General features: G+C 41.4%; 1 protein-coding gene across 4 annotated transcripts in view; it reads left to right on the forward strand.

Moving 5' to 3' along the window:
* The window catches only part of MAPRE2 (microtubule associated protein RP/EB family member 2), a 142,392-nt gene that overhangs the window by 102,855 nt on the left and 22,128 nt on the right, over window positions 1-17,409 (forward strand). For all 4 annotated transcript variants that reach the window (XM_045849628.1, XM_045849626.1, XM_045849625.1 and 1 more), the window contains 2 exons: window positions 3,599-3,744; window positions 6,975-7,188. In XM_045849628.1, the coding sequence (XP_045705584.1) occupies window positions 3,599-3,744; window positions 6,975-7,188 (360 nt within the window). The remainder of the gene's footprint in view (window positions 1-3,598; window positions 3,745-6,974; window positions 7,189-17,409) is intronic.

The raw sequence follows: 17,409 nt of genomic DNA on the forward strand, positions 1-17,409 counted from the left end.
GGGGAGCACGCGGCTTGGCCACCCTCCTTGATGGGGAGAGCACCCCGTTCCCCCTCCGGAGGGGCTTTTTATTGGTTTTGTTTGAATAAGAATTCAGGTAAAAGCTCATTACTCATTGCTAGGAAGTAAGGATCAAACAATAGATATCCAGGAACTCTGAGGGTCTATTTTGAGTCAGGGTCAAAGAGCTGTAAGACTTTAAGGAACAAACTAACTTCCTCCTTGGACGCTTCTCATTCAACTGAGAGCATTCTAAACAAAGAAGGTTTCACAGGAATTTACATATTCTTTCTTGGGCCTGATCACCCGGGGAACCCCGTCCTTTTCAGCACAGAGCTGCACCACCCTGTCATTGTTTCAGGCTTAGGTGGAGCAAGGGAACTAAGGCAACCAAAAGATAAGGAGATTTTCTCCCAAATGATGAGGACTCAGGCTATGTCAAAGCCGAGGAGTGAGGGTCCATCACCCCCTTTTGCTGTAGCCCCCAAAGTCCTTTCTTGGGAGCCTCCCACGTGATCGTGCCTGTCTTAGATCGTTCTTCCCTTGGGGAATCTTACCTGTCATTGGCTAACCGACCAAGCATTGGGGTTCAGTTATGAATGAAGCAGCAGAAGCAGCGCTCCTGCCAGGGAGATAAGCTTTTGTCTCCTTGCTAGCTTACGGTCCTAGGCCACTCCCTCAGCCTTAGCCTTGGCGGGGGTTACAGCTTCTGATACCAGGCAGGGCAGTTCCCAACAATCCCATGTTCATGGATTGGAAGACTTAATATTGTTAAGATCACAATACTCCCCAAATTAATATCTAGCTTTAATTCAGTTCCTATCAAAATATCAGCTTCCTTTTTACAGAAATTGATAAACTAAGATTAATATAGAAACGCACGGGACCCAGAAGAACTGAGACGGTCTTGAAAAGGAAGAACAAAGATGGAGGACTTCTACCTTTGATTTCAAAACCAACTGCAAAGCTAGAGCAATCAGGACAGTGCGTTACTGGCGTAAGGACAGCAGCCTGCCTCAGGCCCCTGGACTAGGATGGTTAGGAGGCCACAGGGCTACTGTCACCGTTCAGTGCTCCAGATCCCACCATTGCCTCCATTGCCTCCATGACCACATTCTGGTGGTGCCCAAGTGTTTTTGTCACTCCCTCAAGACCCAGATACCCAAGCGAGCATCCAAATGTAGAGCCTGGGTCATAGGCCTCCGTTTTCACTGCTGGGGGATGGGGGGAGGGATGTCTGCCCACTGTTGCTACCGTGGTGGGACGCAGGGCGCTATAGCGTCAGCTCAAGTAAGAAGCTGTCCAAATGCTGAGATCCAGAAATGACAGACTTCCGCTAACATTTGGAATCACTAAAGTTAGAACCATCCAGTATATATCATAGACCAAAATAAATTCCACATGGACTCAGAATGTAAATGTAAAGTTTGAGACCATAAAAGTATTTGAAGAAAATACACGTGAATATTTATGTAATCTTGGTTTGGGAAATTGCTAAGCGTGATATAAAAATCAGAAAGCCATTAAAAATGTCAGTAGAGAATATTATCTGATTCATAAAGGGAATCATGGTCTGTTAAATTAAAAAAAAAAGTACATACCAGAGTATAAATAGTGTTTTTTCTCTGGATAATGACTGGAGACGAGCATGCCTTTCTTCTCTCTTTCCCTCGTTCCCTCCCTGCTTAACCCCCTCCCTCCCTCTGTTGAAGTTTATTGTTGTTGTTTTTCAAGAGCTATTTTTAAATTTTGAAGTAAGAATACAAAGATATCTGGCTCTCCATAGATAAATTTTATGCTAAACTCTACAAAAGTGGAAATGACATTTTTTAGATTCTATTTGATTTTAGAGAGAGCGGAAGGAAAGGAGAGAAACATAGATGTGTGGTTGCCTCTCGTGCACCCCCAACTGGGAACCTGGCCCGAAACCCAGGCATGTGTCCTGACTGGGAATCAAATTGGTGACCCTTTAGTTCACAGTTCAGCACTCAATCCACTGTGTTGCACCAGCCAGGACAAAAAGTGAAAATAACTCTTGAAAGAGCAGGTAATGAGACTTTTGGATTTAGACACCCCCATTTCTATGAAAATCATGTTAAAGTAGCAATTGGAATGCATTCCATCTGGTGGCGTTTCAAGAAGACCTGATAGTTGATGACTATAAGAACACACCCAAAAACATGATGTTTCTCTTACCTCCTCTGATGTTTTTGTTTTGGTTTGTTTTGTTTTGTTTTTAAAAGAACCCATCTGCTTGACTAGAGATGGACTAGTTGGTATTTAGGGTACTAGCATCTAAGGGGAAGCATCAGAGATGTAAGGATTCTGCAGGACACACTTATCACGGCCTGTATTTCATCACTTTATGCTTTTATCTCCACACGAGTTGCCATACCATTTCCTGGTCCAGCAGCCCTTAGACTAGCCCTGATTTCTTGTCCCCGCTGACCTTGGATTCCTATCTCAATGTAGGATGCTTGATGTCTGTTTGACACACGAGACCTAGTGGGTTCTTCGTGTGTTAAGGTGAGTCACCCAAATGGAATGAAAGGCTTCTTACAGAGACCTCAGTACCAGAGGATGAAAGGAGCCCTTCATGTTGCAGAAAGCACTATTATTGGTGCCTTGTAGAACTAGACCCAGAGATCTGGAGAGGCAGAGAAGGAAAGAGAGAGCACAGAAGTAGCCACCCGCGATTGCTTTTCCTCCTTGTAAAAGAAAAGTAATCATTCTGGCTTGGAATTTCTTTTTCTGAATGCCTTTAGACTTTACTATAAAGAAGATACGAACCAGTAAACATAATCTGGCAAGAATTTTCTAGTTGAAATTGTTAAAATCTAGAGTTCTTCATAAAAATTCAAAGACTTCCTAATAAGCCCTTTTGTCTGTGACCACTTCCTCAGGGGACTCATTGAATGTTTCTGTTATTTTTATTCCTCAGTCATGAACAGCATGACTCTGGACTTCGGCAGGTTTCAGAGTCTCCATCCTTCATGTTAATACAGGAACCCCGTTGCTCTGGACTGGAATTAAATTGGTATACAACTGCTTTTGGTATTAGATGGCCTAGTTGCAGTTTCTCCCAAGCCATTTTGTAAAGTAGATGTAGAACAGCTTGAGCATATGGGTATTTTTTTGAGCTACTCGTTTCACGAGAACTTGAGTACCTTCCTCACGTTTGAATTTCTGCTATTTTTGTCTTACATTTATATATTTTGATAACTTGGAGCTAGATGAAAGAAAAAATCGGTTCCTTTTTTTCCGGCAGAAGCTAAGAAGAGTTGTTTTGCCCCAATTTCCTTGACATTGACATGTGGGGTTGTGTTCGTTGTCCGTGGCATCTGGTGACTTTGTGGTGAGCGCTGTGCCGACCCCACAGTGCTTAGGGGTGGGGGCATGGCAGGAGCTGCTCCGAGGCATGGCCCTTCCCTCCACGCCCAGACCTGGGGGATGGGGTGAGGAGGTGACAGGGGTGAGGAGGGGGCACATGTGGCCAGGAGGGCTCTGTGTGGTGACAGCTCCTTCCTGCCTGGCAGCCCTCGGTGGCACTTCAGGAGACAATGAGACTCACTCCAGTACTTTTCTTGTCTCTTTCCAGGAGCGGCCTACTGCCAGTTCATGGACATGCTCTTTCCAGGCTGCATTAGTTTGAAGAAAGTAAAATTTCAAGCGAAGTTGGAGCATGAGTATATTCACAACTTTAAACTTCTGCAAGCATCGTTTAAGCGAATGAATGTTGATAAGGTGGGAGACTAACTTGTACCTTCATAAAATGCATTTTCTCTTCTCAAAATTGTTTTTGTATAGAAATGTAAAAACAAAAAAAACATCGGTGGTGGGATATATCTTGATATCTCAGCAGTAGGTTAGGGTCTGTACCTAGCATAAGGCATCAAACCCTAACTTCCTATATTTGTATGAAGTTTTTATTTAACGAGATTTCTAAACTTGTAGCCATTAGACTAAAAATCCTAACAGGAATTACAAATGTTAAAATGTTGTTACTCTGTTCTAGCATTGCAAATTAACAAATTTTTATGTTTGCCACATGTCACTGGGGTCCTTTGTGTATTTTGTTACTTTGGAGAAAAACGCAGGTGACCATGGAAGTAGTGTAGGCTTCAGTCCCAGCTCCGTGGGTTGAGCCAGTTATTTAAATCCTCTGAGTCTCAGTTTACCCATCTGAAAAATAGGACCCAAACCCCTTTCCTGTTATAGGAAGTTAAAGTGAGGGCATATATGTGATAATGTCCAGCATAGTAAATACTCAAATTCTCAGTCAGTGTCCATAAATTGTCCTTTTTTCCCTTTGGATTTTATAATTTTGTCCTAGAGCGACACAAATGGAGTTAGCCGGGAGCCCTCCACCACCACCCCAAATAAAGGACTATTGCAGAAGTCCACACAGTCTGCCTGTTTCTTGCTCTTTGTACACATATTCAATTCATATTATTTCTGTAGGATATCTCATGGAGGAAATAGGCTTGGAAAGAAATTAATTTTGAATAAGGGAAAAGAAATAAACCAGCAGGGGAGAAGTGGAAAACTTTTCTTTGCATAGATAATAGCAATAAATAGGCTTTGGAAATAAAAAAATAAAGTCTTAGGTTATTAAGAAATAGAGGTTAAATAAAGGAAAAGAAAAAAGTTTGGTAAACTATATATTTTAATTTAATGCAGTTTTATACCTTTCTAAATTGAAACATTCTTACCAAAATTTTATTAAAACATTGGTTTCTCATTTTCTCAGAATTTTTATTTCCAAAAATATTCTCTTGAACATCTTAGCCTGTTGAATTCTTTTCAACTTTATTTTAATTTCCGGTCAGCTCCTTCAGAACCAGAGGGGTACATGTTCTCCTTACCAGCAGCGTCACTTAAGCCTCTTCCTTCATTTCTCAATACGTGCTTCTAGCCCGAAAAAAAAAAGAAACACCCTTCATAGGTTTGTTGATGGAACGTGCTACATAACATAGTAGGGCCCCACGTCTCTCGAGGAGTGTCACATACCGAGCGGACGAGCCACTGTCAGGAATATGGAAGATAAAATGCTGGTAGTGGCGGGAGACTGGCCTTGAAGGCCCACGTCGGCCTCTCCAGCTTAAAATGCTGTGACTCTACCCCAAGGGCTTTGGAGAGAGACTGGCCCCTGTTCACGTTTGTCATAGCCTGACAGCACACGAGAAGCTTCTGTGCAAAGATTTACTTGCAAACTCAGATTTTGAACTTAAGCCCGGAACTTTCATTTTGATAGGGAATATACGCTTAAGTTAACAGAAGTGAAGTGTCTACTTTGAATGGCTAATGAAGCAGCATCATCTGAATCTGTTTATAAATGTTCATGTTTGGCAGACATGAAAATATATAGCATGTCAATTAAATGGCATTATGCTCTAAGAAGGCACTTCCTTAAATAATATCAGCATAAACAAAACCTATAAATCAGAAAACAGGAAGATACTTAACAGCACAATGAAAAGTCAGTCGGGTGCATGTGTGGAAGCCCTTGCGTTGGGCAGACTTCCCTGCAATGGGGGAGGAGTAAGAGGGAAAAAGATACCAGCACCTGAGTCTCCCTTAGTGGAAGAGTCGTCTTGGAAAATGTGGTCTCCTCCAAAAGTTTGCTTCTCTATTTTTTTCCTGTACTTGAATTAGTTTTGGCCATAGGGACATAAAAATCATTTTTTAAAAAGTCGATTGCTAATAATTTAGTTTAATGGAAGACCTAAAATGCTTCAGCTACTTTTTTTCTTTCAAGTTGTCATTGGTAGTCAAGGTCTTTCCACTTGTTTAAAGTGGTCCTAATGATCCATCTTAGGATACCCATGGTGTATATCTCCTAAGGTGGTAGAGTCTTGCTGAAAATTTAATGTATACAATTCCCATTCATTTTGTTACTCAGTGAAGCTGGTTTCTTTCAGCACTGGGTACTGGCCGAATCTCGCACATACTCACACTCTCATACACACAGTTTGACTCACTCCCTAGCTTTTATAACTTTCATGGTTCGTGTTCAACTACTGTTCCAGCCCAAGATTGAGAAAGAAAGAATCCGTAATGGTGCCCAAGATTGAGAAAGAAAGAATCAGTAATGGTGCAGTTTGGATAGCTAGGCACCTTTTCATTTCCCCTCAAAAACAGCTGCTGCCCACTGAATTAAAGCTGAGCAGTCACACCATGTGTTTTTCTGAAATAAAGTGAAGGTTCCTATGAGACCCCTGGAGGGAATACTGATTGGCTTTTTTACTTGCCAATAGGAAAGAAAAAGCTGAGATTCGTCTCAGAAGTTGAGGTAAATGCTGTGCACCTCCTCCTCCAGAGTGCCTTCCATGACTGCCCCAGTCAGCCTCCACTTCTGTTCCTCTGTGTTCCCATGGCACGTTAGCTCCTGGGCACCCCAAGAATTACTGGGCCCTTCTGTACTATGTGGTTAGTTGTTTTGGTGCCTCTCTCTCTACATTGGTAATAAGCTGTGTGAAAGCTTACTTTGAACCATTAGATTGGTATCTGTTTGCATTGATTTGAGTCTCACTCACACTCTCTGTAGCTATAATCCTTTCAAGAGTTTATTCTAACACCTCTGGACCAAGTGCTATGAAGAAATAAGGAAAACCCATCCATCTAGTAACAGCACAACATCCCAGGCCCATGTTTTGGGGGGCGATGCTTTGGCAATGAACATACTATAAAGAGAACCAGCCCTTCTTGACAGCTGAGGGTATTCCTTGTTTTGTCGGGTTGTTGAGAATTACTAAATATTCCGAAAGAACCAACTACAATATTTCAGTGTATTTTTTTAATATGATGAAAAATTTTATGAATTCTCGAATACAGCTGGCTAAGAAGCTGGGGGAGAGACCAGTACTCGTGAATTGTAGACACGTAGGAAACAGTTGTGTTTAGGGGCCACTTCAGTCGTATTACATACTAACAAACCCTACGCTGGCGACTTACGTGGTGATTTCATATTGCAGGTAATTCCAGTGGAGAAGCTAGTGAAAGGCCGTTTCCAGGACAACCTGGATTTCATCCAGTGGTTTAAGAAGTTCTATGATGCTAACTACGATGGGAAGGAGTATGATCCTGTCGAAGCACGACAAGGGCAAGATGCAATTCCTCCCCCCGACCCTGGCGAACAGATCTTCAACCTGCCAAAAAAGTCTCACCATGCAAACTCGCCCACAGCAGGTACAGTGGCAGTGAAAGCAGAGTCGCTTTCATTTTAGAAAGTGGCTCGGCACCGCCCCCCCCCCACACCCCCGCCCGGGCTTGGTGCTTGGCCGTGTTTAATTGATGCTTCCCAGCAGCCAGTATCCTAATGCCTCTGGGCAGTTTTTACTGTTATCTGTGCGGCCACACTCATCTTCCTCACAGTGACCACTCTGGGATAACTCTAACCATCATGATTTAACCATTGAAAAGGCAGAGCTACTCACTTGAAGTCATTGAAGCCATGTGTTAATATAGTGCTTTAGGGATGGACTTCATTTTCCTCGTATTTTTTTTTCCTGAGAAATTTCAAGTCTGTTGAGATTTTCACTGAAATATTTTTACTGCTTCATCGCTGGCAGTACATACCAGAATGTGAACTGATTTATGCTTTTCTAGTATGAATCATCTATAATCCTTCAAAGAAACTTCATGAAATCTACATCCTATCTTTTATAAGGGTCAGTGCCAATTTTTATGTGATGAAATTCAGCAAGACTCATTTGTCTAGCTTTGGCCAAAAGTGAAGTCATTGAGGATAAATACCTAGAACTTTAAAGTTTTTTAAACTTTGGTAGATAAAACCTTTCTAAAATATATTAAATATTCTAGCCCGAGGAAACAGACTTCACTGAGCAAAGTGCTCTCTGAAAATTAGGGTCATTCCTACAAACCTGAGTTGTGGTACCGGACGGTTAACAAAATCCTCGGAAACCATTTATTTGTGACTCCCAAACCAGAAAATAAACTTTATTTTGTAAATAATACAAATTCCTTATTTCCATCCAACCTGCAGTCAGGGCAGGTCAGAAACAGTTATGGCAGTGCTGATATTAAACAGTGTGTGCACGTGTCTAGAATGCAGAGAAGTACAGGCTGGAGGCAGACACTTGCGGGTCTTGCATGTATCCATGCAGTCGGAGCTGGAAACCAGCCCTGAGTGACGAGGGGCGAGGCCCATGAGGAGCTCCAGTGTTAACGTTTGGGTAGAAAAGGAAGGGCTTGCATAGGAGCAGGGAAGATGCCAGAAAGACGGAAGGAAACGAGGGCATGACATAGCGGGGAGGCAAAAGGAAGAGGGCAGAGTGGCCAACAGCGTCTGAATCTGCTGAGGGGTCGAGGACAGCGAGGACTGGGAGAGTCCGTTGGATTTCTAAGCGTGGAGGTCACTCCGTGGAATGATGCGACCAGGAGTGGGTTGAGGAATTAGAAGGGAAATTGAGACCGTGTAAAACTCCAGCTCAGAAGCCATAGGGAGAGTGAACGCATATGAAATAAACTGAGCACAGACCTTTGGGAATGCATACATTTAAGAGACAAGAGAAAAAAGGGGAAGCTGAGAAAAAGATGAACACCAGGGGGAAACCAGTTAAGCTCAGGACCAGAAAACAAACAGTAGGATGTTTCTAGAGCGGTCTCCAACAGTGCCGAATATTAATTGTGGAGAGATCAAATAGGATGAGGCCTGAAAATAGGCTGCAGAAATCTGACTCCTAGGAGGTGATTAATAATCCTTGAGAGAACTGGTCTGTTAAAATGCTGATTGCATGCACCTCGATTGCAGTGACTTAACAAGGGCATGACCTGACAAGTGTGAACATGATGCGGTAAGAGCAGATTCCACCTTCACCACATTCATCGGGAAAAAAACTGAGAAAAATAAAGGCATTTTGTTGATGTCGGTAAAAAGCTGACAGTAGCTTCAGGAAGTAAGATTGGAAGGAGAACAGTAATGTCCTTGATCTGTTTGTAATATGGGAGAAAGGTCCATGGAGAAGGAATAATTGAAAGTAGGAAAAAGGAGGGGAAATTGGTGGAGCATGAACCTGAAGGCAGAGGGGGAAAATGAGGTCAAGGGCATCAGTGGAGGTTTAAAGAGGAAAGGGAATATCTTTTTCTTTTCTTTTTTTGAGCAAAAGTACTGAGAAGTAGTCAGATAAAAATTAAGCCACAAAGAGTCTGGGGAACAAAAATTTATGACAGTCTTGAACTTTTGTCAGAAACTCGCATCAGCCCAGGAGCCGGGAAAGAGGAGTGGTGGGTCTTCTGCAGAGTCAGGGATTCGGCAGGCGGGTGGAGTGGGAGGGCAGGAAGGTGAAGAAACCGAAGGTGGCTGTTGTTTCTCATTGTCAGGTCGTCGTCTGTAGCTGTTAATGATACTTGAGACTCAGCGGCCACTTTTTCAAGTTTTAAGTATTGAAATTGGACAGGCCTCAGAATATTTGTCTCCCACAGTCATAATGTGTCCTCAAATTGGCAGCAGCCCTTCGACTCCCACAAACAGCTGTCCTTAGGCTGCCCGGGCCTCGTCTTCTAGGAATTCCCTCATCTGTCTTCACGAAAGCCACAGAGCCACTTGTGCCATTTTCATAGAAAGAATGTCCATGAACCTGAAAGAGACATATTTTTTTCCCAGATCTTAAAGCTCAGGAAATTCATTAATGTCAACAGAAAATAAATTTGGTTTTTAATGTTCCAGGAGGCAGTAATTCCTGAGACATGAGTTCCCGATACCTCGTGCATGTTGACCTCATTGGTCTTCAACAGGGAGAAAGGATATTTGCAGAATCCAAATTGGTCTTACCCTTTTTGACAAAGTTTATTGTGACTCTTGTACATTGTGGGGTAATAAAACTGTGGGGAAAATTACAGCAAGGTATACATTACATGCAGAACGTTGTTTTAAAAGCTACACTAGAAAGGGCCCTATAAGTACAATAAGGACCTCATTTTTCTAAAGACCATATATCCAACTCTTGGGAATATCATAAAAAAAATTAAAAGTAAGCCAAAATATCTTCTATGAGTCAGAATAGGTGTTGTAAAATCTGCTATAAATCCATGCACTTCACTCTGCACACACAAGAGGGTTCCTAGGATATTTATCTAGCGTCTATTTGCTCTTTCTTAACTTAGACACACTGGATAATTATAACAAACACGGGGATGTGGCTTTTCAGAACATAACTCACTGGGGCAAGGAGCACACTGATGTCTATAGAGAGTACAATAAGAGCCACAAATACTTATCAAAGCCTTAATGAAGAGCCCAGAAGCCTGAGCTCTTTATTCCAGCATCTGATACCTCCATGCATCTCAGCTGCCCTCAGGGTTTTCTTCCAACCCTTCAGATTCTCTCTCATTTCTATGTGTAACCATCTCCCCAATGAAGTACTTTACAGTCTCTGAACTGGCCTCCCGGCTTCTGGTCCGAAATCATCAAAGGCCATCCTCGCCATACACAGTGTGATCTTGTCCATCCAAAATTGAAGGCAAATGAAAGTGGTGGACGAGGGTGGGGGTCAGCTGTCTGGGAAAGCCACATCACCCTGTCGCCCTTCTCTCGCAGTGGCGCCGGGTCAGCAGCATTCAGCAGTAATTTCTGTTCCCACCTCTGAGCTTGGTTGCTTCTGAATTACCTCCATTAGTGGAAACAAGCAATGGTTGATCTAATCAAAAGTGGGAGAAAAGACGGTCTTTAATTATTTTTTTTTTATTTTGGCTTTGGGATACTTGATTCACTTTGTAGTAGATTTCTCTCTCTCAAGATATTTCCTTCGGTTAATATTAAAACTAACTTGCCTAAGTGGCAGCTCCAGAGCATCAGTGGCAAAGGGACTGTATTAAAGTGAAAAAGTGATCGTGGACTGGGTGATCCACGTGTTGAGCGTTAAGAAAGGACCATCTGCATTGGCAAGGAAACACTGTGTATGACATACAGACTTACATGTGTAGCCATGCACCACAGGTCGTTTGCTTGTGCGTAAAATGTTCACACTCCGCGTATTCAGTGCGTTCTGTTTTGTGACAGTGTGCTAGATTTTCTGCCATTTCTGTATAGACCCTGGATGTTCTGTGGATTCAGAAAAGCCGTAGGGTCCACGAGGTGTCTGAGTGCAGTCGGGTGACTTCCCTAGACTGGAGCAGCGTCAGCACGACTAGGGGCTGTCACGGAAGTGTGCAGAGCTGCCTGGCGAGTCTGATCCTATCTGCGCTCAGAGGAATGCATCTTGAATTGGTTTTGCTATACCAACAAGCAGCGTGTATTAAAATATACATTTTCATAATGATAGATATCTAGTAAGTACATATATCATCACGAGTCATAGTACTTGTAGATTTATTGCTCTGAGCCATGTCTGCAACTGGAGACAGCTGTTAGGGGATCAGTTTTTATGTGTGAGCACTTAACTAAACCTAAAAGGAAATTTGAAGGTGCAGTTCCTATAGCAACCACAGCTTAGACACATTGCAAATTCACATATATTAATGTATTTAAATCAAACTTCCATATACAAATATAGTGTGATGGATTTAGAGTTGCCATGGAAATTGGGTCTAAGCTTTCTCTTTGCCTTAGGGACTTCAGTGTTCCAGATTTAAAATCAGATTAATAGAAATACTAGAAAAATGGTTTCCAAAAGGCAGCAACCTAAGAAATATAATAGAATAAGATATTTGAACAATCATAATTAAACTCATAAATGTAGATTTAAGTAAATCCTGAGTTTTTCAAAAACTGTATTGAATATTGAATACTTTCATTTTCAGCTTTCTCTACTGTATGGCTCCCTGAGGCTGTTCATACAACAGCCTCCAGGTGTCCAAGTGTTTCGATTTGTTCGTTCAGCGCGGTTTGAGCATTCTTGAGCACCTGTAATTGAAGTAAGCATCACCTGCCACCCTCTATCAGGAAAGAAGAGTTGCTTTTACTTTCCCAAAAAGTTTTGTTTTGTTTTTTTAGGAGAGGCAGTGAAATATTTCTCCCTGTTCTGATCTTCAGTTTATGGCCCAGAATATGGTCTTTCTTGATCAATATACCACATGTTCTCGAAAACATGGATTCTGCTGTTGTTGGTTGTACGGTATTTTAGAAGTATCAGATCAAGGTAGTGGGTAGTGTTATCAGATCCCCTGTGTTTTTACTGATCTTTTTGTTGTCTGGTTCTGCCAGTTGCTGAGAAGACAGTGTTAGCGTTGATTGTGGAATTGTCTGCTTCCCCTTAATGCTCGCAACTTGTTTCCTGTATTTAAGGTTCTGTTATTAAGTACACACATGTGCATGATTATTAAGTCATCCTGATGAGTTGACCTTTGCATTTTATGGAATCCCTCTTCATCTTCAGTAATGCTCTTTGTCTTGAAGTTTAGTCTACCTGGTTGAATAGAGCCACTCCAGCTTTCTCATTCTTACTGTCTGCATGGTGTCTCTTTCTCTGTGACCCTTGGTCCTTGATGTTTAAAGTATGTCTCTTGTAAACAGCCTATAATTGGGTCTGGCATTTTTATTCATTCTGATAATCTCTGGACATTGGAGTATCCAGTCTATTACTACTCAATGTAATTGTTGATTTGGTTGGATTTAGATCTGCCCTGTTATCATTTGTTTTCTGTTTGCCCTTCCTGTGTTTTTCTGTTTCTCCTTTCCTGTTGTCCTCTGAATTTTAAAAATATTTTAGCATTCCATCTTAATTTATCTATTGCCTTTTTAACTATGCCTCTTTGCATTAATACCTTTAGTGGTTCTAAGGATTACTCTGTGTGTGTGTGTGTGTGTGTGTGTGTGTGTGTGTGTGTGTGTGGAGAGAGAGAGAGAGAGAGTCAGTCTTGTCTTTTCACATTCTACTTAAAATTAATACACTGCTTCACGTAAAATGTGGAATCCTGGCAACCCTTCCCTTCACTGTCCTCTGTTATATATATAGTACATCTACATACATTATAAACCATAAGAAAATGTTAAAGCCTTTGTTTTAAATCAATGCTGTTTAATACGGTGGTTTTGGACCACTTTAAATGGGCTTATTCTGTGTTGAAATGTGCTATATTTACAAAATTCATGCTGGTTTTAAAAGACTGAGTATAGAAAATATAAAACATCTAATAATTTTTATGTCGATTACATGTAGAAATTATACTTTGTAGATTTTGCATATATTAATATCTTAAAATTTGTAATGTTGCTACTAGAATATTTTAAATTACATGGTTTACATTATATTTCTATTGAGCAGTGCTGCTTTATACAATCATCTGTGTTTTCATGAAATTAAGGGAAAAGTGGTTTATTTTTTATATTCTTATTTCCAATGTTCTTCATTCCTGAACATCTGAGTTCTCTGCTGATTTTATTTCTCTCCAGACTGAATAATTTTCTTGAGTATTCCTTGTAGGAACAGATCCAGTGGCAAAACTTTTTTTAGTTTTCCTTTTTCTGTAAATATCTTTACATCACCTTCATTCTTGAAAACTATTTCCCCAGATAAAGAATTCAAGCTGATCTTTTGCTTCTTTCTTTGCCTCTTTCTTCAGCCTTTTAAAGCCGTTGCTCCACTCTCTGTGGCCTCCACAGATCAGAAGTGTACACTCGTTCTAACCAATCTCCCCATTTATAGAAGATGTTGTTTTGCTCTGAATTCAAGGTTCTCTCTCTTTGGTTTTCAGCAGTGTGGCTCTGATGTGCCTAATCATGGTTTTCGTTGAATTTATCTTGTTTTGGAGTTTATTAAACATCTTAAATCTGTAAGTTTATGTCTCTTACCTTATTTGGAAGATTTTCAGCCATTACTTTTTCAAGTAATTTCATCAGCTTCACTCTCTCAATGTCATCCTTCTGGGCTCCCTTCATCTGCACAGTAGAGCCTTTGAAATTACCCCATAGGTCCCTTAGGTGCTTTTCTACCTCGCTCGCTCTCTTTCTTTTCAATTACAGTTTACATTCAGTATTACTTTGTATCAGTTTCAGGTGTACAACATAGGGGTTAGATAGTCATATACTTTACAAAGTGTCCCCTTAATACTTCCAGCACCCACCTGGCACCGAGCAGTTATTACAGTATCACTGACTGTGTTCCCTGTGCTGTACTGTACATACAGCACACTCACACAACTCAACACCAAAGAAACGATGTAATTAAAAAGTGGACAGAGAACCTGAACAGGTGCCTCTCCAAAGAGAGCATTCAGCAACATGAAAAGATGCTCAGTGCCACCAGTCATCAGAAATGCAAATTAAAGCCACAGTGTCACCTCATACCTTCAAAATGGCTATCATCAATAAATCAACAAACAAGTGCTGGCAAGGATGTGGAGAAAGGAGACCCCTCGGTGCACCGTTGGTAGCAATGCAGATTGTTGCAGCCACTGTGGAAAACAGTGTGGAGTTACCTCAAACAATTAGAAATACAACTATCTTATGACCCAGCAATTCCACTTCTGGGTATAAGCCAAAAAAAAAAAAAAACCCAAAACACTAATTTGAAAGGATATATGTTCCCCTATGTTCATTGCAACATTATTTACAAATAGCCAAGATATGGAAGCAACCCAAGTGCCCATCAATAGATGAGTGGATAAAAGAGTTACCATACAGATGTACAAAGGAATGTTCCTCAACCATGGAAAGAATGAAATCTTACCTTTTGCAATAGCATGGAGGGACCTAGAGGGTATTATGCTGAGTGAAATAGGTCAGAGAAAGATAACTACCACATGATTTCACTTACATATGGAATCTAAAGAAGAAAATAAACAAGCAAAATAGAAACAGACTCATAGATACAGAGAACAGACTGATGGCTGCCAGAGGGGAGGAAGATTGGAGAACTGGGGTAAAAAAGGCGAAGGAATTAAGTACACGTTGGTAGTTTTCTCTCTTCTTTAAATTAGATGGTTTTTATTAATAGATCTGAAGATGTACCCTCTTTTTCTCCATTATCTCCATTTTACTATTGAGCTTTTTTAAAATTCCAACTATTGTATTTTTTCAGTTGTAAATTTTCCAGTTTTTTCCTGCTGAGATTGCTTCTGGTTCATTGTAAGCGTACTCCGCTCCCCTGGGCATGGTTATGATCGCTGCTTTAACGTTCCCGTCTGCTAACCCCGCCTTCTGACCACCTCACAGCTGTCATCCATAGGTCATCTTTTCCTTTGAGAACAAATGACATTTTCCTGGCCCTTCATATGCTGAGTAATTTTGGGTTGCATCCTAGACATCGTGATGTCATGTTGTGGAGACTCTGAATTTTGTTATATTGCTCCAAAAAGTGTTGATGTTTTTGATTTCACAGACACTTAACTCAGAGTCCAAGTAAAAATATGCAAGAAGTTAAATCCCACTCAAGTCCTTTAGACAGGACTTCCTTTTCCTTATTATTGTCAAGATGCAAGAGGCCCAAGCACCTTCTTGTCCCTTCATGGTCTTCCTGTCAAGACGCGTCATGCCTGTGTATTCTTACAGCTCCCCAGTGTATACCTGCATGACGCTGCTCTCTCACGGTCCCCAGCCACTTAACCACATATTGGATTACCCACATACCTACCCACTCCTTTAAGACCAGATGTTGATTTTAAGAGACCATGTAGTAACAGCTCAAAACAAAGATGTATTTTTCTTACCCAGTCCCATAATTAGCAAGGCATCTTTTTAAATAGAGGTTAGCTCTTCTCCTTAATATGTGAACCATGTTTCTATCTTTCACTCCATCCCTGCCCTATATCAGCATTGCATCCCGTTGGCCTGCTCATGTTAAGAAATCACCCCATTGCTAGGCTGCATACCAGTTGTTGGCTGCTCTTGTAGCTACATTCAGACCTGGAGAAAATGGGAAGAAATACTTACAATGGCCTAACTAAATGTTCCCCTACTCCCTGGAAGGAGAGGGGTACTGGTGGTTTTGTTTCCCCAGCTACACATCTACCATATGTAAGACAGATAAGGTACATTGCTAGGTATTGGGATGCTCTTCTCCATAAAGAATAATTGAAACTGCATTTCTTTGGCAAATAGTGGTAAAATATGGTAGACTACATGGTAATGTGGTAAATGGTCATAATGGTAAAACCACAGCACAGAATGTAAGGAGTGCTCCGCCTTGCCAGGATACTAAATACCTGTGGGTTCGGAATGGTAGGCACAGTCCGGAGCAGAGTCGTGAAGAATTCGGGAGCTTCAGAGAGGAATCTTCCGGCATGTCCGTGGATGGGCCCAGGGGCTTCTTCCCAGGAGGAGCCGTGCATTTTTCATTTCTGCCCCATTTCATTTGCTTTCTGAGACTGCATCCTTGACAGATGCTTTACTAATTCAATTTGACAGATGATTTACTAGTTCAACCCAAGATTTGAAACTCGACTGTGTGACTTGGTCTTGTTTTATGTTCTTTTCTCCTCTCCACACTATACCGTGCCACAGTGAATTTTCACAAACCAAATTCAAATTGCATAGCGTACAGAGCACATGGGAGGCTCTGCAGAGTTGGGAAGGCCGAAAGCAGGACACATGCCCTTGTCTTTGGATGGCATCTATTTTTTAAAATAGTAATAACGTTTAAAAGCTCATAAGCATTTTCATTCATCCTTGCTACAGGCTCTTGGGGGGGGCCCGTAGTTTTTATATTTTATTAACATTTATAAATGCAGCAACAGGAAAGCTGCTTGCCCCGGGCCTCTTAACATCTCCCAAGCAGAAATGTGTGTGAAGCCCAGAACACTGAGCCCTAGATCAGCAGGTCTGCTAATCTCTGACTTCTTAATCCTTCAAATCAAATAATTGTCTGAGTGGATGGTCTGGGTGCTGTCAGAGTAAAGAGCAAGCCCCTCAGACAAAGCTGGCATGTATTTAAGCATGCCACACTCTGTCCCCACATGTAGGACTTTGCAGATAAGGGCGGATGGCCTTCATTGTTGTCACGCCTGCATCTGGGAAGCAAACCCTCTGTGCCCTTTTTAAACAACGCTGGGTCCTTTTGTAACCAGCAGTGGGTCATTCTCATACAGCTGCTCACATTATGTTGGGTTGACCAAATAGTCCATATGGGTTTTTTCCATAAAATACACATTTTTTCATTTTCACCGGTAACTTTATTGATTTGGATATTTTGAGTATGCCAGCTTCTGTGTTGTAGCACGTTAATTGTTCCCAGTTAATGTCTCCACCACTGTCAGCTTCAGCTGGTCTGCCCAATCATGGAGCATTGTCCAGAGAGAAATCTCCAGCACAAAACTTCACAGACCACTTATGACACATTCAATCAGTCACAGCACCTTCTCCATACATTGCACAAATCTTTTAATTTTTCATGTTTCAGTTGCGTTTTTACCTTTTTTGAAATAATAAAGTATAATGTGCCAAAAATGTTGCGTATCTTCTTCCATCCTCACTACTAAAATGGCTACACAAAAATTCACCAATCTTATGACAGC

This window comes from Phyllostomus hastatus, unplaced genomic scaffold (genome assembly GCF_019186645.2).
Source record: "Phyllostomus hastatus isolate PE091 unplaced genomic scaffold, TTU_PhHast_1.1 phas_contig_80, whole genome shotgun sequence".
Classification (NCBI taxonomy): domain Eukaryota; kingdom Metazoa; phylum Chordata; class Mammalia; order Chiroptera; family Phyllostomidae; genus Phyllostomus; species Phyllostomus hastatus.